The following is a 17,147-nucleotide window of genomic DNA, read 5'->3' on the forward strand; positions in this document are numbered from 1 at the left end:
TCTGCATGTCAATTTATGGGGTGAAAGAAATAGTTGATTAATAGCAGACTAACCAATTTAGGGCCCAGACTGCAACAAACCCACTGCGGAATTAAGCAGGGATTCGATTTTACATGCGCGTTTATCAGTTTGAATGTTCAGAAACATTTTTTTAATGTATGTTTTTATTGATTTCAGAGAAGAAGGGAGAAGGAGAGAGAGAGAAAAACATCAATGATGAGAGAGAATCACGGACTGGCTGCCTCCTGCACACCCCCGACTGGGGATCAAGCCTGCAATCCGGGCAGGTGCCCTGACCAGGAATGGAACCGTGACCTCCTGGTTCATAGGTCGACGCTCAACCACTGAGCCATGCTGGCCGGGCATGAATGTTCAGAAACATTTACTTGGGTATTTCCCCCCCTTAAAAATAGTCTTTGGGAATCGTTTTGATCTTTTAAGTCGCTGGCCTTTGAGGTAACGGTAGCACTCAGAAAACGGACAGCAGGATTGTGAGGTGGACGGTACACGTTTATGGCCGCTGCTCAGCACGGTTCTAGGCGGTTGTGTGTGACCAACAGCTGGACAAGTCTCATGATGCTACAGAGCTGACAGTCCTGTAGGGGGGCAGGCGGACATGCAAACAGTGAGCACACACGGTGTTTCAGCAACAATCGTTGCTCTGTGGGAGAGTATACTACAGTTCAGTGGCCTGGGAGGGCAGGGCTGCTTTCTTTGGTCATGTGAGTATCTGGGGGGAAGAACTCCATAGACGAACGGGACAGCAGACGCAAAGGCCCTGCAGCAGGGGCAGTGGGAGCATGTGCGGTCCCTGTCTGCCATGCAGGGACTCGGAGTACACAGTTGCTCTTCGGGAAAGTGACGAGCTAATCAGCCAATAGCATGCCGGTCAGAGAGCCTCAGCTCGAGTCTGACACAGCTGAGTTGGAACGCCAGCTCAAGCTGGGGACTCTGGCAAGTGGCCTCGCTTCTCGGAGCCTGAAAAGGGAGCTGTTACTTTACGCAGGAACCGCTTTTAGAATTCTGAAACACGATGCTTACGCTGGCAGCCTTGACTGTTCGCGCAGACGTCTCTTCCAGAGGGTGGGGTCCGTTTCCTTGTAATGAGATATTTGCTCATTTGCTACTAATGAGGTTGTGTTGGCCTGAGGCGTCCTTTGGAGGAATTTGCTGGCTCCGGGTTCGCATTATTAAGAGCTAAATATCACCGGGAGGCAGGCTCCCTCCTGAATGGCTTTCGGCCGTAGCCTCGGCCAGAGCGGCTGACCCCTCACTGACCGATTTGACAGCCTTCATGGCTCAAGTGCGTTTCCCGTCATCTTCCCATAATGAGTCCCATCCCCTCCGCTGGGTGAGCCTTCCCAGGCCTTCCCACTGCACGAAGCATTCCCACCTCGCTTCACCCCACCGACACATTCCATCCCCGAGCGCACCAGGAGCACCAGGCTAGCCCTGACCCTTGGCCCCAGACTTCCTTGGTGTTTCTGACACCGTGCGTTCCTCTAGGACTCCAGAGGGGATCAGTGGGTGTGTGAGCAGTGGCCTTCATTTATTTATAAAACCCACAGTCACCGCTCTTCCATCTGCCATCAGAAAGAACCCCCTTCCGCCTCAACGCTCATATGTTCCCTGCTGTTTGTTTAGTCTTTATTTTATTTATTCGTTCACAATTGTATCCCTAGGGTCCCCTTTTAAAACCCTTCAGCAGCTCCCCAGCGCCCTCGGGACAAACACCAACCGCATGAGTTTGCTATCGCTGCCATGACGAACCCTGCAGACCAGGCGTAACCGGCAGGAGTTCTCCATTGTCTCGGTTCCAGAGGCCGAGGTCGGCCTCCACACCTCCTCAGAGCCTCTCTCCCGGGGTGCGGACAGCCGTCTTCTCCCCGCGTCTTCACGTCATCTTTTCTCTACGTGTGTCCCCCTCCAAATTTCCCCGTTTCTATACAGACTCCAGTCCTATTGGATCAGGGCCCACCTTCAAGACCCTGTTTTAACTTAATTATCTATTTGAAGACCCTCTCTTCAAATGCAGTCACGCTCTAAGGTAACCACATATCAGGGCTTCAGCTTATGGGTTGCGGGAAATGCAGTTCAGTCATTTAAATGTCATTTAAGGCCGTCTGTCACCTGCCCTCACTCACCTTGTCTCCTCTCCGAGATGTCACTGTGCCGCCTCGGGTGAACACCAGCGAGCCTGGCCCAGCGCCGGCTGGAACGCAGAGAGACGAAGTGTCAGTGTGGCTCAGAGAGGAGCTGGACACACCCGAGGGAACCTCCCCGTGGCGCCGTCCCTTTTTATAAGCTGACTGAGGACAGTTTAGAATCAAGTACCCAGCAGCTTGAGCACTTCAGGGGACTGTGGTGCCCAGCACTTGTGTATCAGATGGGCACGTGGCCAGCCGTGGGAAACAGAAAACCTGCCTTATCGTGGCTTAAACGAAGAGGGGTTTATTTTCCTCACAAAACAGGAAGTCGGAAGGTAGATGGCTCCCCGGCAGCAGGTTCAGCATCTCGGAGATGCCCCTGGCCTCGTGGACATAAGGGGCTGCTGCAGCTCCAGACATTACAACTGTGTTCAGGCAGGAAAGACAAGAAAGTGGTGGAGGGGAGAAAAGTGGCTATTGGCTTCTTTCTATCCAGAAAGCCTCTAGCAGACTCATCTCTTCCATTGGCAGAGCTGTGGTTACTTCCGGTTGCCCGTAGTAATGGCGCACATTGCCTCCGTGAAGAAAATTGTTGTCCTGTTATAGGGGGGAAGGGAGTTAGCAGTCTGTCTGCAGAGACAGCCTTCCTGTCGGCTAAGGACATTTGAACAATGGACCCCGCAGGCTCACCTCCTTAGTAATGGTATTTAACCCTGATCCCCCCCACCCCCAAATCTGTGGTTTTCTCAGAATCTTGGTCCTGCAAACATTAGTGCCCTTTAATGTCACACTCACGCTGTTTGTTCACTGAACAGCATTTGCTAGGCACATGCCAGCAGTGGTGGGGGGCAGGGCCGGAAGGTCAGCTGAGGCAGGGGAGGGGCAGCGCCGGCCGGCCCGTGGGAGGTCTGGGTCCCAGCTCCACTCCAGCCTCTGGTTCTGGGGTCCTCAGAGCTGGCTTGCCTGAGCTGAAAGTAGGGGTTAGAATCCTGGCCGTCAAGGTCACCGAAGGTGCAGCCAGCCAAAGACTGTCCTGAGGATTCCAGCCCAGTGATCCCCAGCTGGTCTGCACCGCGGACCCCACAGGAAGCTTTGGAAAAGGACAGGACTGCGGGCCCTCCACAGCTGGGGCTGTGGCGACACCGTCCGCGCTCTGAGCGTGAAGTCCGCCCAGAGACCGGAGGCCGGGGGTATAGGTTCTTGTCCCCCTATTCTCCGCTGACGTGGGACCCACTCCCCGGGTTCCTAGGTGAGGTGTGCTTGCCACCTGCCAGTCTTAGGTCACATGGCCGGAATCCACACCAGCCAGCATTTATTTGTTTGTCCCAGTGAATTGTAAGAATGAGGACATCGGTCCCTGACTCAATTAGACTAATGAGGAGTGTTAATTGGGTGTTTGCCTTTCAGCAGCCTGAGTGGCTGTGGCCAGATTGCTCCTTCTCCGCCTCATTAGCTGCGAGCTCTTGGGGGCTGCCCCGCTACGGAGCGGAGGTGCCACGTGGGACCAGCTCTTCCACCGTAACGTGTGCCCCTGGGGCCGGGGCAGGGGCCCTCTGCAACACCCGTCCCGGCTCCTGAGGCTGAAAGGCTGTGGGTTCCACAGGTTCCCGCCCTCACGTGGTTCCCGGAGACTGAGAGCCCCTCCTCCCACACTGAGTACAGGCAGGAAGGATGCCCGCCTGCGGAGGCCACACTGGGCCAGCCGACCCAGGACCAGTGCCTTCAGTTCCCCCTTGGATTCCAGCTCAGGCCTGAGGGCCGGGCCAGGGGGGCTTTCAGGTCAGGAGGAGGTGACGCCTGCAGGAAGGGTGTTGAAGCAGAGGGAACAGAATATGCCGAGGGTCCCATTCCCAGGCTGCAGGGTCAGATCTGGGCACATCCTTTTTACTTTTAAAATCCTCACCAGGGGATTGTTTCCCCCCTCCATTGCTTTTTAGAGAGAATGGAAGGGAGGGGTGAGAGAGAGAGAGAGAGAGAGAGAGAGAGAGATCGCTTGCCTCCTGCACGAGCTCTGACAGGGGCGGGGATCCAGCCTGCACCCAAGGTATGTGCCCTTGACTGGAACCAAACCTGGGACCCTTCAGTTCTCAGCATGACGCTCTATCTACTGAGCCAAATCGGCCAGGGCAACCAACTACCTGTGCAGTCTGACTTCATCTCGTCCTGAAGTCAGACTTTCAAGCCTATTCCAATTCATTAGCTCTACTCTGAGCTTGGAATTCTAATTTAATTTTGAAACGTCCCATCCAATCCCATGCCTGTCTCTGAGCTGCTGTGCATGTCACCCTCTTCCTGCCCGTCCCTGGGCGGTGAGAGCCATCGTCATCGCCGATGAGGGTCAGGGGCCAGGACCCAGCCTCTTCACAGCCCAGCTGCCTGGGGCTGGACCGCAGGCTCCCAGCCCGGCAGCACCCGGTCTACTGCCCATCTCTTCCACGGAGACAAATGAGGATGAGGGAGGGAGACGTGCCAATGAGCGGAACCACCAGCCCACCGCGTGTCTGCCTGCGGGCGTGGGTCTCAGCGCCCAGGGTTCCAGAAGGCTCTGCTGGGACCCCCCACAGAGCCAGGGCACCCCGCTGCTTTTGTGCAGCACACCTTGGTCTCCTGGCGTTTTCCAGGCTCAAGGTCACTGAAAAAGGAAGCTGCGTGGGCCGTTATGCCATGAGTTTTACTGCCTGGAAACACGCTGCTGGAGGTTTTGTGAACTGTGCTCATTAAGGCGTTAAGATTCACGTGACATTACTGCCCCCTAATGCTGCGGGGCAGGGCTTCCTGGGTCCCACTACTCTCTTTCAGTGCCGCCAGCGGCCAGGGTGGGTTTTGCCAACTCAGTGCAGGCGGAGGCTGAGAGGAGGCTCAGAGGCAGAGCCGGAGCTGGAGTAGAATTCAGGCTTCCCCCTTGTCGCATATGGGCCCCAACAGACCCAGGGCCCCGCAGAGCCGAGAGGGGTCCGATATCCCAGCGAACAGCAACCCGGCACTCAGAGCAAACCCAGCTCCTTGGCCCGGCCTCCGGCCCGTGGTTTCACCCGGTGTTCCGTGTCCCGGGCCCTGATCTCAAGGAGGAAGCGGCCCTGGTGAAAGAGGCAGCGGAGCATGTGGGTTGAGTCCTGAGACTGGAGGAATCTCTAACCCTCCGCCCTCCTCCACCGCCCCCCCCCCCCCGCCTCTTCCTTTGTCTGCCACGCGAGGCCGTGTCCCCAGAGCGCAGGAGCTCCTGGAGGCGCGGGAAGGGGCTCACTTGGAAAGAGGAAAGAGGGGCTTTCGGATGCAGTTAGTTAAGGTGGGGCCACCCTGGTTTAGGGGGGCCGAAGTCCATCCAGTATGGCTGGTGCCCGGATGAGAAGGTGATACCTGGACACAGACACACAGGGGAGAGGCCAGTGCGGCTGGCGGCAGAGAGTGACGGGCCACAGCTGTGAGCCCAGGACCCCCAAGGACCCAGGGCATCCCCAGGAGGTGGGAGGGGCGCCAGGACCCTCCCTGAGCCTTCGGAGGGTGCAGCCCTGCGAACCCCGGATGTGGGGCTTCTGGTTCCAGACCCCGAGACAGTGCGTTGTTTCCCACGCCAGTCGGTGGTACGCGTTGTGGCCGCTGCGGACTCACACACGGGGCCTCGCGGTTGTCGGGCGGATGGGACGGTGCGCAGGCCGTGTTGGCCCGGCTGATGCTCCGCGCCCCTCACTCCCGGCCGCGTGTCCCGGGCTCTGCCTTCTGTGTTATAGGCAGGGCGCCTCTTCTTTGCCATTTGCATCTTGCCATCCTCTCATGCCCCCCCACCCCCACCCCTGCATTAATTCCTTCAGCGAGGGTCCTCTGACCTGATGTCCATCCTCCCTGCCCCGTCCCCCCCCCCCTGCCCCCAGTAAAGGAGTCTCTCTAAAGTCAGCCCTGGGGTTGGCACGGCCCTGCTATTTAGCAGCTGGTTGAACTCTGGCAAGAGCATTGGTCCGCTGGGGGCTGCGCCCCTCGCGCTCCAGGGAAGATACTGGCTTTATCCGTAAGGATCTCGTGGGGACTGAGTGGTGGGGGACAGTTTGCTCAGCATCTGGCCTGCAGGAGGGGCTCCATCCACGGGCCTGCTGGGACTGCCGCTGCCACATCTTTGCTCCCCAGCGGCGTGAGCCTGAGTGGAGGGAGAGCGAAGGTGGCTGCGGGGCCCGGGAGTCAGAGAGGGGCAGGCAGGAGGACTGCCAGCGAGGGGCGCCATCGGGCCAGTGACTCCCCTGGGCAAACTCTCTGTCCCGGGAACCCAGGCTGATCCCGCCCCATGGGCAAGCGGCCTGGGGTGTAGGCGCCCTGCTCCCAGCTCGGGTCAGGGGTCGCTCCTTCGGCCTTAACCCTCCGGCATTGCTGGCCGAGGGTCCTCAGCAAAGGAAGCAGGCCTGGCGGGTGGAAGGGTGCCTGGGGGGAGGCCCGGGATGCCTCCGGGTGCAGGCACAGCGCCCTCCCCGCCCTCACCCTGGCCGAGCCTGAGCTTAACCGATTAGCAATCCGGCACAACCCCTCCACTTTGCAGCTGCCGCTCTGCCCGCAGGACAGACTCGAGCCCCGAGCCCCGGGGCAGACCTGCAGGAGGGCCGCCTGCGTCCGGGCCTGACTGTCCCCTCTGCTGTCGCCAGGTGTGCATCGTGCAGAAGCGGGACACGAGGCGGATGTACGCCATGAAGTACATGAACAAGCAGAAGTGCGTGGAGCGGGACGAGGTGCGCAACGTGTTCCGGGAGCTGCAGATCATGCAGGGCCTGGAGCACCCCTTCCTGGTCAACCTGTGGTGAGTGCCCGCACCCCCAAACCCTTCCTGGTCAGCCTGTGGTGAGTGCCCCGCACCCCCAAACCCTTCCTGGTCAGCCTGTGGTGAGTGCCCTGTACCCCCAAACCCTTCCTGGTCAGCCTGTGGTGAGTGCCCCGCACCCCAAAACCCCCTTCCTGGTCAGCCTGTGGTGAGTGCCCCACACCCCCAAACCCTTCCTGGTCAGCCTGTGGTGAGTGCCCCGCACCCCCAAACCCTTCCTGGTCAGCCTGTGGTGAGTGCCCCGCACCCCCAAACCCTTCCTGGTCAGCCTGTGGTGAGTGCCCTGCACCCCCAAACCCTTCCTGGTCAGCCTGTGGTGAGTGCCCCGCACCCCCAAACCCCCTTCCTGGTCAGCCTGTGGTGAGTGCCCTGCACCCCCAAACCCTTCCTGGTCAGCCTGTGGTGAGTGCCCTGCACCCCCAAACCCTTCCTGGTCAGCCTGTGGTGAGTGCCCCGCACCCCCAAACCCTTTCCTGGTCAGCCTGTGGTGAGTGCCCCGCACCCCCAAACCCTTCCTGGTCAACCTGTGGTGAGTGCCCTGTACCCCCAAACCCTTCCTGGTCAACCTGTGGTGAGTGCCCTGTACCCCCAAACCCTTCCTGGTCAACCTGTGGTGAGTGCCCCGCACCCCCAAACCCCCTTCCTGGTCAGCCTGTGGTGAGTGCCCCGCACCCCCAAACCCTTCCTGGTCAACCTGTGGTGAGTGCCCTGTACCCCCAAACCCTTCCTGGTCAACCTGTGGTGAGTGCCCCGCACCCCCAAACCCCCTTCCTGGTCAGCCTGTGGTGAGTGCCCCGCACCCCCAAACCCTTCCTGGTCAGCCTGTGGTGAGTGCCCCGCACCCCCAAACCCTTTCCTGGTCAGCCTGTGGTGAGTGCCCCGCACCCCCAAACCTTTTCCTGGTCAGCCTGTGGTGAGTGCCGCACACCCCAAAACCGCTGATGGAGCTGGATGCCCACGCAGCTCTGCCCGCCGACATCTTGTCTGTAAAGAGGAAGGAATTGGCCTTCCTGGTTCCAGTGTCTTGCAGAGCACATTTCCCGATGAACAGTTTGTAAACTGCATTCCCGCCGAAGTCTGTAAGCGTGCGCCCAATTTAAGTGTTAATTCCGTCTTCTTACCTGATGCCTCCGAGGTGAGAATGGACCTAGAGGTTTTTGTCTATCTGACGACACATGCATGCGATGAGAGTGTCAAACCCAGTCTTCTGGGGACTTGAACTTTTCAAAGCTGGTGAGAAGGACTCGGATGGCTGCCCAGTGTGGACACCCTGAATTCCAAATTCCGAGTCCAGCCCACAGGCCCGCCGGGACCAGGTTCTGGAACCTTCTTTCCATCCCATCCAGTTACTATCTCTGCTTTAAATTTGCTTCCAAGAAATGCCCCCCTACCTCGGTGCCTGCGCAGGTGACACCCCCTCTTCCCGACACTCCCCCTCCCCTGGCTCCCCGGCTCCCTCTAACCCGGGCCTGGTGTGCCTTCTGTCCAGCTCACGAGGGCCTCTGGCCAGGAGCCTTCAAGAGCAAGGGCTGAGCCTGGGCCCTCTGCTTCCGGGAGTCTGACAGGGTCCCACGCGAGCGGGCAGCGCTGACCCAGTCCCTGAGCTGGGCTTGTGCTGGCTGCCTCCCTCCCCCTTCTGCCCCCTCCCGGGCGGGCAGGCGGGAGGGGAGCGCAGTGAGGAATTGCCTGTCGGCTCTGGAAGAATGGGATGCCAGCTCTGCATCTCGCTGGCTGCCTGCGAGGAGGTGATTCATGGCAGCCTTGGAAGGCCTGACGCAGCCCTCCTGCTTCGGCGATTTCGCTGACTTGCTCTGTAGCGGGCGCAGGCGAAGGCCGGGCATGGCTTGTCTCCTGACAACTTTCTTTGTCTCTAAAGGATGAGTGATGGGTGCTCCCAAGCCTGTGACGGCCCAAGTTGAGTTCTCAGAGCAATTTTTCACGCGTCCTGAAGCAGAGCTGTTTTGCACTCTCGGGCTTATGACAACCAGGACGAAGGAGAAAGGGAAGGAAACCATCGGACTGGTGCTGGGCTGCAAGGAGTGTCAATGGGAGCCCTGGAGAGGAGGGGAGGGGGATGGGGGCGGTTCAGCACTTGGCTGGGGGTCTGATCTCTATGCTTCTAATCCCAGCTCTGCCCCCTGCAGGCCGAGAGGCTGCTATGCACTGATTGGTGTCCCCTCCCCCATGCCTATGTTGAAGCCCTAACCCCCAAGGTGACTGCGTCTGGGGATGGGGTCTCCAGGTCGTCAGTAAGGTTGACTAAAGGATAACTCCGTCGCAGGGATGCTGTAAGGACCAAAGGAGGCAATCCACAGCAAGGGCCCGCACGGTCCCGGGCGTGAGGTGACCGCGGCACCAGGGACCCCCTTGGGGCCGCTGTCCTGAGCACGTGTCCTTCAGGCCGGCCTCTGGCTGGACGACTTGCTGACTCATCCTCTCTTAGCAGGGAGGTTTTAGTACCGGGTTTTTATCCTGGTTTAATGGCAGTGGGTAGGTTGTTCACCTGTGTTTTCAGACTGTGTTTTCAGAATCCAGTTCTACTTCCTGGCTGGTTATATTTACTAGACTAGCTGTTAAAATGTTTTGTTTAAAATAGGGCATGTGCCTGCCTGGCCGGTGTGGCTCAGGGGTTGAATGTCAACCTATGAAGCAGGAGGTCATGGTTCCATTCCCGGTCAAGGCACATACCTGGGTTTCGGGCCCGATCCCCAGTGGGGATGTCCGACTGCTGGTTTAGGCCCCACCCTGGGGACCAGGACTAAACTGGCAGTCGGACATCCCCCGAGGGGTCCCAGATTGGAGAGGGTGCAGGCTAGGCTGAGGGGAACGCCCCCATGCATCGAAACCTTTGCCTAAAGTAAGACTACATGAGGTGTTTAAAGGGGCAGCTGGGCTGGGCCGCTGGGGGCAGGAGTGGGGAGGACAGAGACCAGCAGCCCCGGGAACCGTGGAGGAAGGATACACGTCCTTCACAAATAATCGCCAGGTGCTGCTCAGCTCATTCCCATGACAGTAACCATCGTTGGCCTTGACGGTTGCCGCAGCCTCCCAACCAGCTGCCCATCGCCTGGGTGCCCTCCTCGGGTGCCTCAGTCCAGTCCGGCCACCACAACAGGTGCCCAGGCTTGTGGCTTAGCCAGCAGCCTTTATGCCTCACAGTCCTGAACCTGGTAGTCTGAGGTCAGGGGCCAGCATGGTCGCTGTCTGATGAGCACCCTTTTCTGGTGTAGAGATGACTGTCTTCCTGTTGTGACCTCACCTGGGAGAGAGAGAGGGAGCTCTCTCTTATCTCCTCTTAAAAGGGCACGAATCATGCTCGCTTCGGCAGCACGTATACTAAACATTGGAACGATACAGAGGAGATTAGCATGTCCCTGGGCAAGGATGACACACAAATTGATGAAGCATTCCATGTATATATATATATACATATATATATATATATATATACATATATACATATATATATACACACACACACACACACACACACACACACACACACACATACACACATACACACTAGAGGCCTGGTGCATGAAATTCGTGCACTCAGGGGGTCCCTCAGCCCGGCCTGCGCCCTCTCGCAGTCTGGTAGCCCTTGAGGGGTGTCTGAATGATGGCTTAAGCCGCCAGTCGGACATCCTTAGCACTGCTGCGGAGGAAGGAGAAGCTCCCGCCACTGCTGCTGCTGTGCTTACCAGCCGTGAGCCCGGTTTCTAGCCGAGCGAAGTGGCGCTCCCCCTGTGGGAGTGCACTGACCACCAGCGGGCAGCTCCTGTGTTGAGTGTCTGCCCCCTGGTGGTCAGTGTATGTCATAGCAACCGGTTCCACCATTGGGTTGATTTGCATATTAGCCTTTTATATTCTAGAGGCCTGATGCATGAGATTTGTGCAAGAATGGGCCTTCCTTCACCTGGCTGCCAGCACCACCTTCGCTCCAGCTGGAGCCGCCTTTCCGCCTTTGCTCCAGCCTAGAGCTGCCTTTCTGCCTTCCCACACTGCCCAGAGGCCCAGAGCAGCTGGGGCGGTGCGGAAAGCCCCTGGCTGCTCAGTGCCTGCATATGCACATTAACCTGCCAGCTTTGTTGGTTTAATTTGCATACTCACGCCTGATTGGCTGGTGGGCATCATGAAGGTACAGTCAATTTGCATATTTCTCTTTTATTAGTGTAGCCTAGAGGCCTGGAGCATGAAATTTGTGCATGGGGGATTCCCCTCAGCCCAGCCTGCACCCTCTCCAATCCGGGACCCCTCGGGGGATGTCCGACTGCCAGTTTAGTCCTGGTCCCCAGGATGGGGCCTAAACCGGCAGTCGGACATCTCTCTCACAATCTGGGACCGGTGACTCCTAGCTGCTCACCTGCCTGCCTGCCTAATCACCCCTAACTGCCCCCTTTGCCAGCCTGATCACCCCTAACCACCTCTGCCTGCCGGCCTGATCGCCCCTAACTTCCCCCCTCCACCCCGCCAGCCTGGTCATCCCTCACTACCCCCCCGCCAGCCTGGTCACCCCACGCAGCCTGCTGTTCGGTCATCCGTCCATCTGGTTGTTTCGGTCGTGACGGCCCCTGGCTTTTTATATATTAGGACTAGTAGGATAAAAGGGCACTAATCTTGTGCTGAGGGCTTCACCCTCAGGACCTGATCACCCCCAAAGGCCCCAACTCAACTCTTTCACACTGGGAACTAGGACTCCAATGTGTACATTTTTGCCGGACACAGACATTTAGTCCAGAGTACAGGGCAGATCTTACAGGTGCACACCCGAGCCCTCCCCTAGTCTGCGTAGAACCCTAGTGGCTCCCAAGCCCATGGAGTAATTGTCTCTCCAGGCCCTGGCCGTGGACATGACATCGGCCCCTCCTCCTGACATCTGCCACCATCTCGCCACGTGTGTGTCCTAGCCGTCCCGCCCGGTTGGCGGCACCTGTGATTCATCTCGCTGTTGGCATCTCTCCAGACCTTTGCACATGCGGTTCCTTCTGCTGGGAACACTCTCTCCCCTTTGCCCCTGTGAGGACTTCACCTCCCACGTGCTCATTCATTAAATAGGTGTTTCTTTAAAAGCTTCTGCTCAATTCTTTTTTATTTTTTTATTTTTGTTGATTTCAGAGAGGAAGGGAGAGGGAGAGAGAGACAGAAACATCCGTAATGAGAGAGAATCATTGATGGGCTGCCTCCCGCACGCCCCACACTAGGAATCAAACCCACAACCGGGCATGTGCCCTGACTGGGAAGTGAACCGGGACTTCCTGGTTCATAGGCCCACACTCAACCACTGAGCCACGCTGGCTGGGTAAATAGGTATTTATTGGGCTCATCTTGGGTGCCAGGCACTGTCTTAACATCTAAGGTCACAGAGACGAGCAGAAGTAGCGTGCCTCCTGCCTTCCTGGAGTTTTTGTCCGGGCGCCTCCTCCTCCGTCAGCGCCTGTGCACTGCCGCCACACCCCACCGGCAGCGCCTTCTCCTGGACTCTGTGGCAGTACAAGCAGCTCGGCCACGTGTACCTGTTTGTATGTCTGTTCCCTCCCTTAGCGGTGAGCCGCGTGGGGAAAGGGACCACGCCTCATTCATCTCTGTATTCCCGGCATCTGCCCTCAAGAAGTTAATGCATTCCACATTTGTTAAAGGTTTATGATGCACCAAACACTGCAGACGCTGGTGCTAGAACAGTGAGTGAGGCAGCCCTCCCCATCCCTACAGAGCTCACGGTGAGGGAGGAAGACAGACCGACGGTTCGTTCTGCACCTCTGCTCTCTGACTTACATCTTGCATAGTCACTGTCCTTGGAGTCCTGGGTACATTACAGATACACGGAGATTACGAATGTCCACCGTGGCCTGAGTCAAGTGATGTTCCAGCCCGTCTCCCACATAGAGATGGGAAATGCTTGTGGAGTTTTCCCTTTCCCGTTAGTCTCCATTGCCATGGTAACCCCCTCCAGGAAAGGGGACAGAAGGTGAAGCTGTCTTGTCCGGGGTCCTTTTCTCACCCTTTGCTATTCCAGGATTTGTTGATGTCGCCGGTGACTTCAGCGTGTGCGTTCGCAATGCCAGGTTTATCTTTTTTTTTTTTTTAAATATATTTTATTGATTTTTCACAGAGAGGAAGGGAGAGAGATAGAGAGAGTTAGAAACATCGATGAGAGAGAAACATCGATCAGCTGCCTCTTGCACATCCCCCACCAGGGATGTGCCCGCAACCCAGGTACATGCCCTTGACCGGAATCGAACCCGGGACCTCTCAGTCCGCAGGCTGACGCTCTATCCACTGAGCCAAACCGGTTTCGGTGCCAGGTTTATCTTTAAGGGACGTAGGTTTGTTATGCTTAAGGGCACAGGCGCAGGGCTGTGCGTGTGGGTTATGCGATGGGTAAGCCTGCATCCTGACGTCCAGAGGGTCAGCTGGGTGGAGCGGTGCAAAAACAGGGCTCAGGGACAGCGGGGCCGGGGCTGGGCCCTGGTGCATCAGGAGATTTTGGTGGGTGAATGGGAGACCCAACTGTCAATCAGGGCGGGTGTGGGGTTTGCCCGAGGTCATAGGGCAGAGCCAGGACTCACCTTGGACCCGCCGCAGTCGTCCGGGTGCTCTGCTTCCCTGCTTTCTGCCCCAACGCGCCTCCTGCGTGTGCCATTGCCGTGACCGCTCCTCACGCTCTCCCGCGTGTTCTGCACTTGGACTGGGCTTGGCCCGGGAGCAATTAGGAAGTGCACCCCACACTTCCTGCTTCTTCATGGCGATGGCACCACTGTCTATGGCCCACCACGAGGGCAGGGAGCCTGTTTCCAGCACCAGAACCACGTCTCAGCATCGGGCAGTGCTGAGCAGGTGCCTGTGGGGAAGTGCTGGCTAAACAAAGGCCTCCTCCCTCCCCACACTGGATGCAGGGGGCCATGTGGGGCTGCTCCCCTGGTTCCTCGCTCACACTGACCTGCACTGGCCTGGAACCAAAACGCAATAGAACCGTCGGTTTCCTGAACCCAACAGAAATGATGTGGCCCATCTGGGCCCGGGCTGAGCAAGGGGGTTTCGACCCCCAAACCGCCTGACCCAGAGCACATTTGTGAGGAAGGCAGGAAAGTGACTGTTTTTTTCTCTTTTGTTGTTAGGTCTCACCGGAGGGTATTTTCCCCATTAATTTTTAGAGAGACTGGGAGGGAGGGAAGGGAGGGGAGGGGGAGGGAGGGAGGGAGAGAGAGAGAAACATTGATATAAGAGAGACACATTGACTGATTGCCTCCCACATGCACCCTGACCAGAGCCAGGGATCAAACCTGTAACCCAGGTCCGTGCCCTAGACCAGGAATCAAACCCTCAGCCCTTCGGTGTGGGGCCGGTTCCCTAACCATGGAGCACCACAGGCCGGCGACCTTTTCCGTGCTGCTGGTGACGGTGGGGGAGGTGCTGATAGCCCGCACTTACTGTGCGCATGCTGGGTGCCTGGCACTGTGCTCCGTGCTTCCCACGGGTCCCCGTTCTTACGTCACCAGGCTCTGCAGGTGGGCGCTTTGCTTCATCATTTCACAGGGAGACAGCGGAGTGCCGCCGCCGCCGCCGCCGCCGCCGCTCCCCCTCCACGGCCACGCCGCCCGTGTCCCAGGCGCTCATTCACTCCGCGCGAATCTGTTAAGTCCCCTTTCCGTGCCGGGCGCTGTCCTCAGGGCTGGCGATAAGTGCAGAGCCGCCGACGTGGCCTCCCCCGGGCCAGTATCACCTCTCTCAGTCTAGACAGGGAGACAGCAACCATCAGATAATGAGAAAAAGATGTGGATCCCTGACCGACCGGTTTGGCTCAGTGGATGGAGCGTCGGCCTGCGGACTGAAAAGTCCCAGGTTTGATTCTGGTCAAGGGCATGTGCCTTGGTTGCAGGCACATCCCCAGTAGGGGGGTGTGCAGGAGGCAGCTGATCGATGTTTGTCTCTTATCGATGTTTCTAACTCTCTCTCCCTCTCTCTTCCTCTCTGTAAAAAATCAATAAAATATATTTTTTTTAAAAAAGAGAGAAAAAGAAAAAGATGTGGAATTCAAAGTCTGGCAAGCGCCGAGAAGGAAGTGCCTAGGCAGGTCCGTGGTCGTGAACGAAAGGGACCTCAGCCGACCTCTGTGGCATCAGGGAGACTCCCCGAGGAAGTGGCACCTTCCGGGTTTCGTGGCACTGATCGTGGACAGCGGATCCCCGTGGCAGGTGTCATTACAGATGGGGAAACTGAGGCTCAGAGAAGCTGAGCGAGGGATTGTGCAGGGTCCCACGGTGTACAGGGCATAGAGCCAGGATTCGCACCCAGCGGTCACTCGCCAGAGCCTTTATTCTTCTGGCGAAGGCGGTAAAAGGTGTTGAATTGGGAAGGCGTTTCAGAGGGGAGCAGACCTTCCGTGGGGGTCTAGCCCCTTTCCTTCTGGGGCTGCAGTGAGCCACAGCCTTAGACTCTGCCGCCTGGCTCCCCAGTTTCCACAGAGCCCAGGGGGGTCCAGGGAGGTCCTGGGCGTCCCTGGGGCTGACGGGTTGACTGCCCTGGGGCCAGGCGCCTGTCCTGCCGCTCTGCATTCCCGCTGTGATGGGCGAGTGCTCCCCATCTGGTCTCCTTTAAGGACGGGCTTTTGCTGTTGACCCATCAAAGTGGCCAGGAGCCTAGATCGCTTCCTGCTCTGTGGGTCTGAGATTAGACAGCCTCCCCCTGCCTGCTCTCTGGCTGAAGTTGCCTCCTGTATGCACCTCAACCATGGATCAAACCCACAACCTGGTAAGTGTCCCATAACCAAAAGGCTGGGGGTTCGATTCCCGGGCAGGACACTTACTCAGGTTGTGAGTTTGATCCATGGTTGAGGTGCATACAGGAGGCAACTAATTGATGTTTCTCACATTGACGTTTCGATGTTTCTCTCCTCCTTCCTCTTCTTTCTCTGAAATCAATAAACATACCCTCCAGTGAGGATAAAAAAGCACAACGTTGATAAGCAGGGATGGGTGACCCAGACTGTGTGATCGAATCAAAAAGACTTAGATGCTTCGTGAAAATCAATGTCAACTTGTAAAACCAAAGGTGGCACGTTCATGGTTAAAGTGTTCCATTCCACATCCATGGGCACGGCTGTGCCCGGGTATAGGAGAGGAGCCCTGGCTGCTCCCAGCACCACTCCCTCTCCCCCAGGCAGAGGCCGCAGCGCCCGGGAGGTCAAGGGTTACACATAGAAAGCAGAGCGTGGTCCCGTCTGCTCTCAGGGAGGGTGCTGCTCGGGTCGACGGCCCGGTGTGCTCCTGTGGTGAGAACAGTGTGAGCAGTGACGGTCAATGACGGTGTCCGTGTAAGGGCCATGTTGGTCCTGAGGGCAGAGTGGGGGATTTGCAAGGTCTTCTGTCTAAAATGGGGTCATCTTCTTAGAAAACCGACCCCAAGGGACCTCGAGGGCCGTTCTTCCTGCTACTGGATCCCAGGCAATGCGTCCGCTATGCCCAACTCCAGGGGCTGCACGTCTCATTCTCCCACCGCTCAGAAGCCTGGTCCCCAGGCCCGGGAAGGTCAAGGTGGAGCCTGTTGATCTCCCCTGTTCCCCACACCACGTTCCCTACCTGGCTGTGCCTTCCAGGGTAACAGGGGTGGGTAGACGTTCCCAGAAATACGGGTGGAATGAACGGATGGATAACTGAGTGCAGAGGGCACGTCCCCGGCCTGCCAGGGTCACACCTCCGACCTGGCCCGTTTGGCTGCGCGGACAACCGGCATTATCCCTTCATTCTTGCGTTCCCGGGGGGTTTAAATCTCTGGAATTGACTTTGAAATTGACCCGCTGCCTTTTGAGGAGTCGCCCTGATGCTCAGGTGTTTGGCTTCCTGGATCTTGGACGGTGGTTAGTGGTGCTATTCAATGTGCCAACAGTGCCTCACCCTCCCTGGAACGAACCCCACTTTGTTCTGTTTCACGGAGGGACACGTGCTGTTTTTTCAGCAAATAACGATGTCACGATGGCAGCAGCCGCAATATCGAAAGTCCACTGTGTCTTCTCTGTGAGTTGGTTTCGCTCTGCAGCGTGTGTCCTGTGCTGGCCCGTGTCACCCTAACCCAGGGGTGGGCAAACTTTTTGACTCGAGGGCCACAATGGGTTCTTAAACTGGACCAGAGGGCCAGAACAAAAGCATGGATGGAGTGTTTGTGTGAACTAATATAAATTCAAAGTAAACATCATTACATAAAAGGGT

General features: G+C 57.6%; 1 protein-coding gene and 1 non-coding gene across 2 annotated transcripts in view; both read left to right on the plus strand.

The window, feature by feature from the left end:
* The window catches only part of STK32B (serine/threonine kinase 32B), a 121,269-nt gene that overhangs the window by 39,887 nt on the left and 64,235 nt on the right, over nucleotides 1-17,147 (plus strand). Inside the window, exon 3 of the mRNA XM_059675869.1 lies at nucleotides 6,773-6,924. Coding sequence (XP_059531852.1) covers nucleotides 6,773-6,924 — 152 coding nt within the window. The remainder of the gene's footprint in view (nucleotides 1-6,772; nucleotides 6,925-17,147) is intronic.
* Nucleotides 10,258-10,364, plus strand: LOC132224036 (U6 spliceosomal RNA). The gene has a single exon (XR_009450581.1). It is a non-coding gene; the product is annotated as a U6 spliceosomal RNA (small nuclear RNA).

The sequence above is a fragment of the Myotis daubentonii genome, chromosome 1, assembly GCF_963259705.1.
Source record: "Myotis daubentonii chromosome 1, mMyoDau2.1, whole genome shotgun sequence".
NCBI lineage: Eukaryota > Metazoa > Chordata > Mammalia > Chiroptera > Vespertilionidae > Myotis > Myotis daubentonii.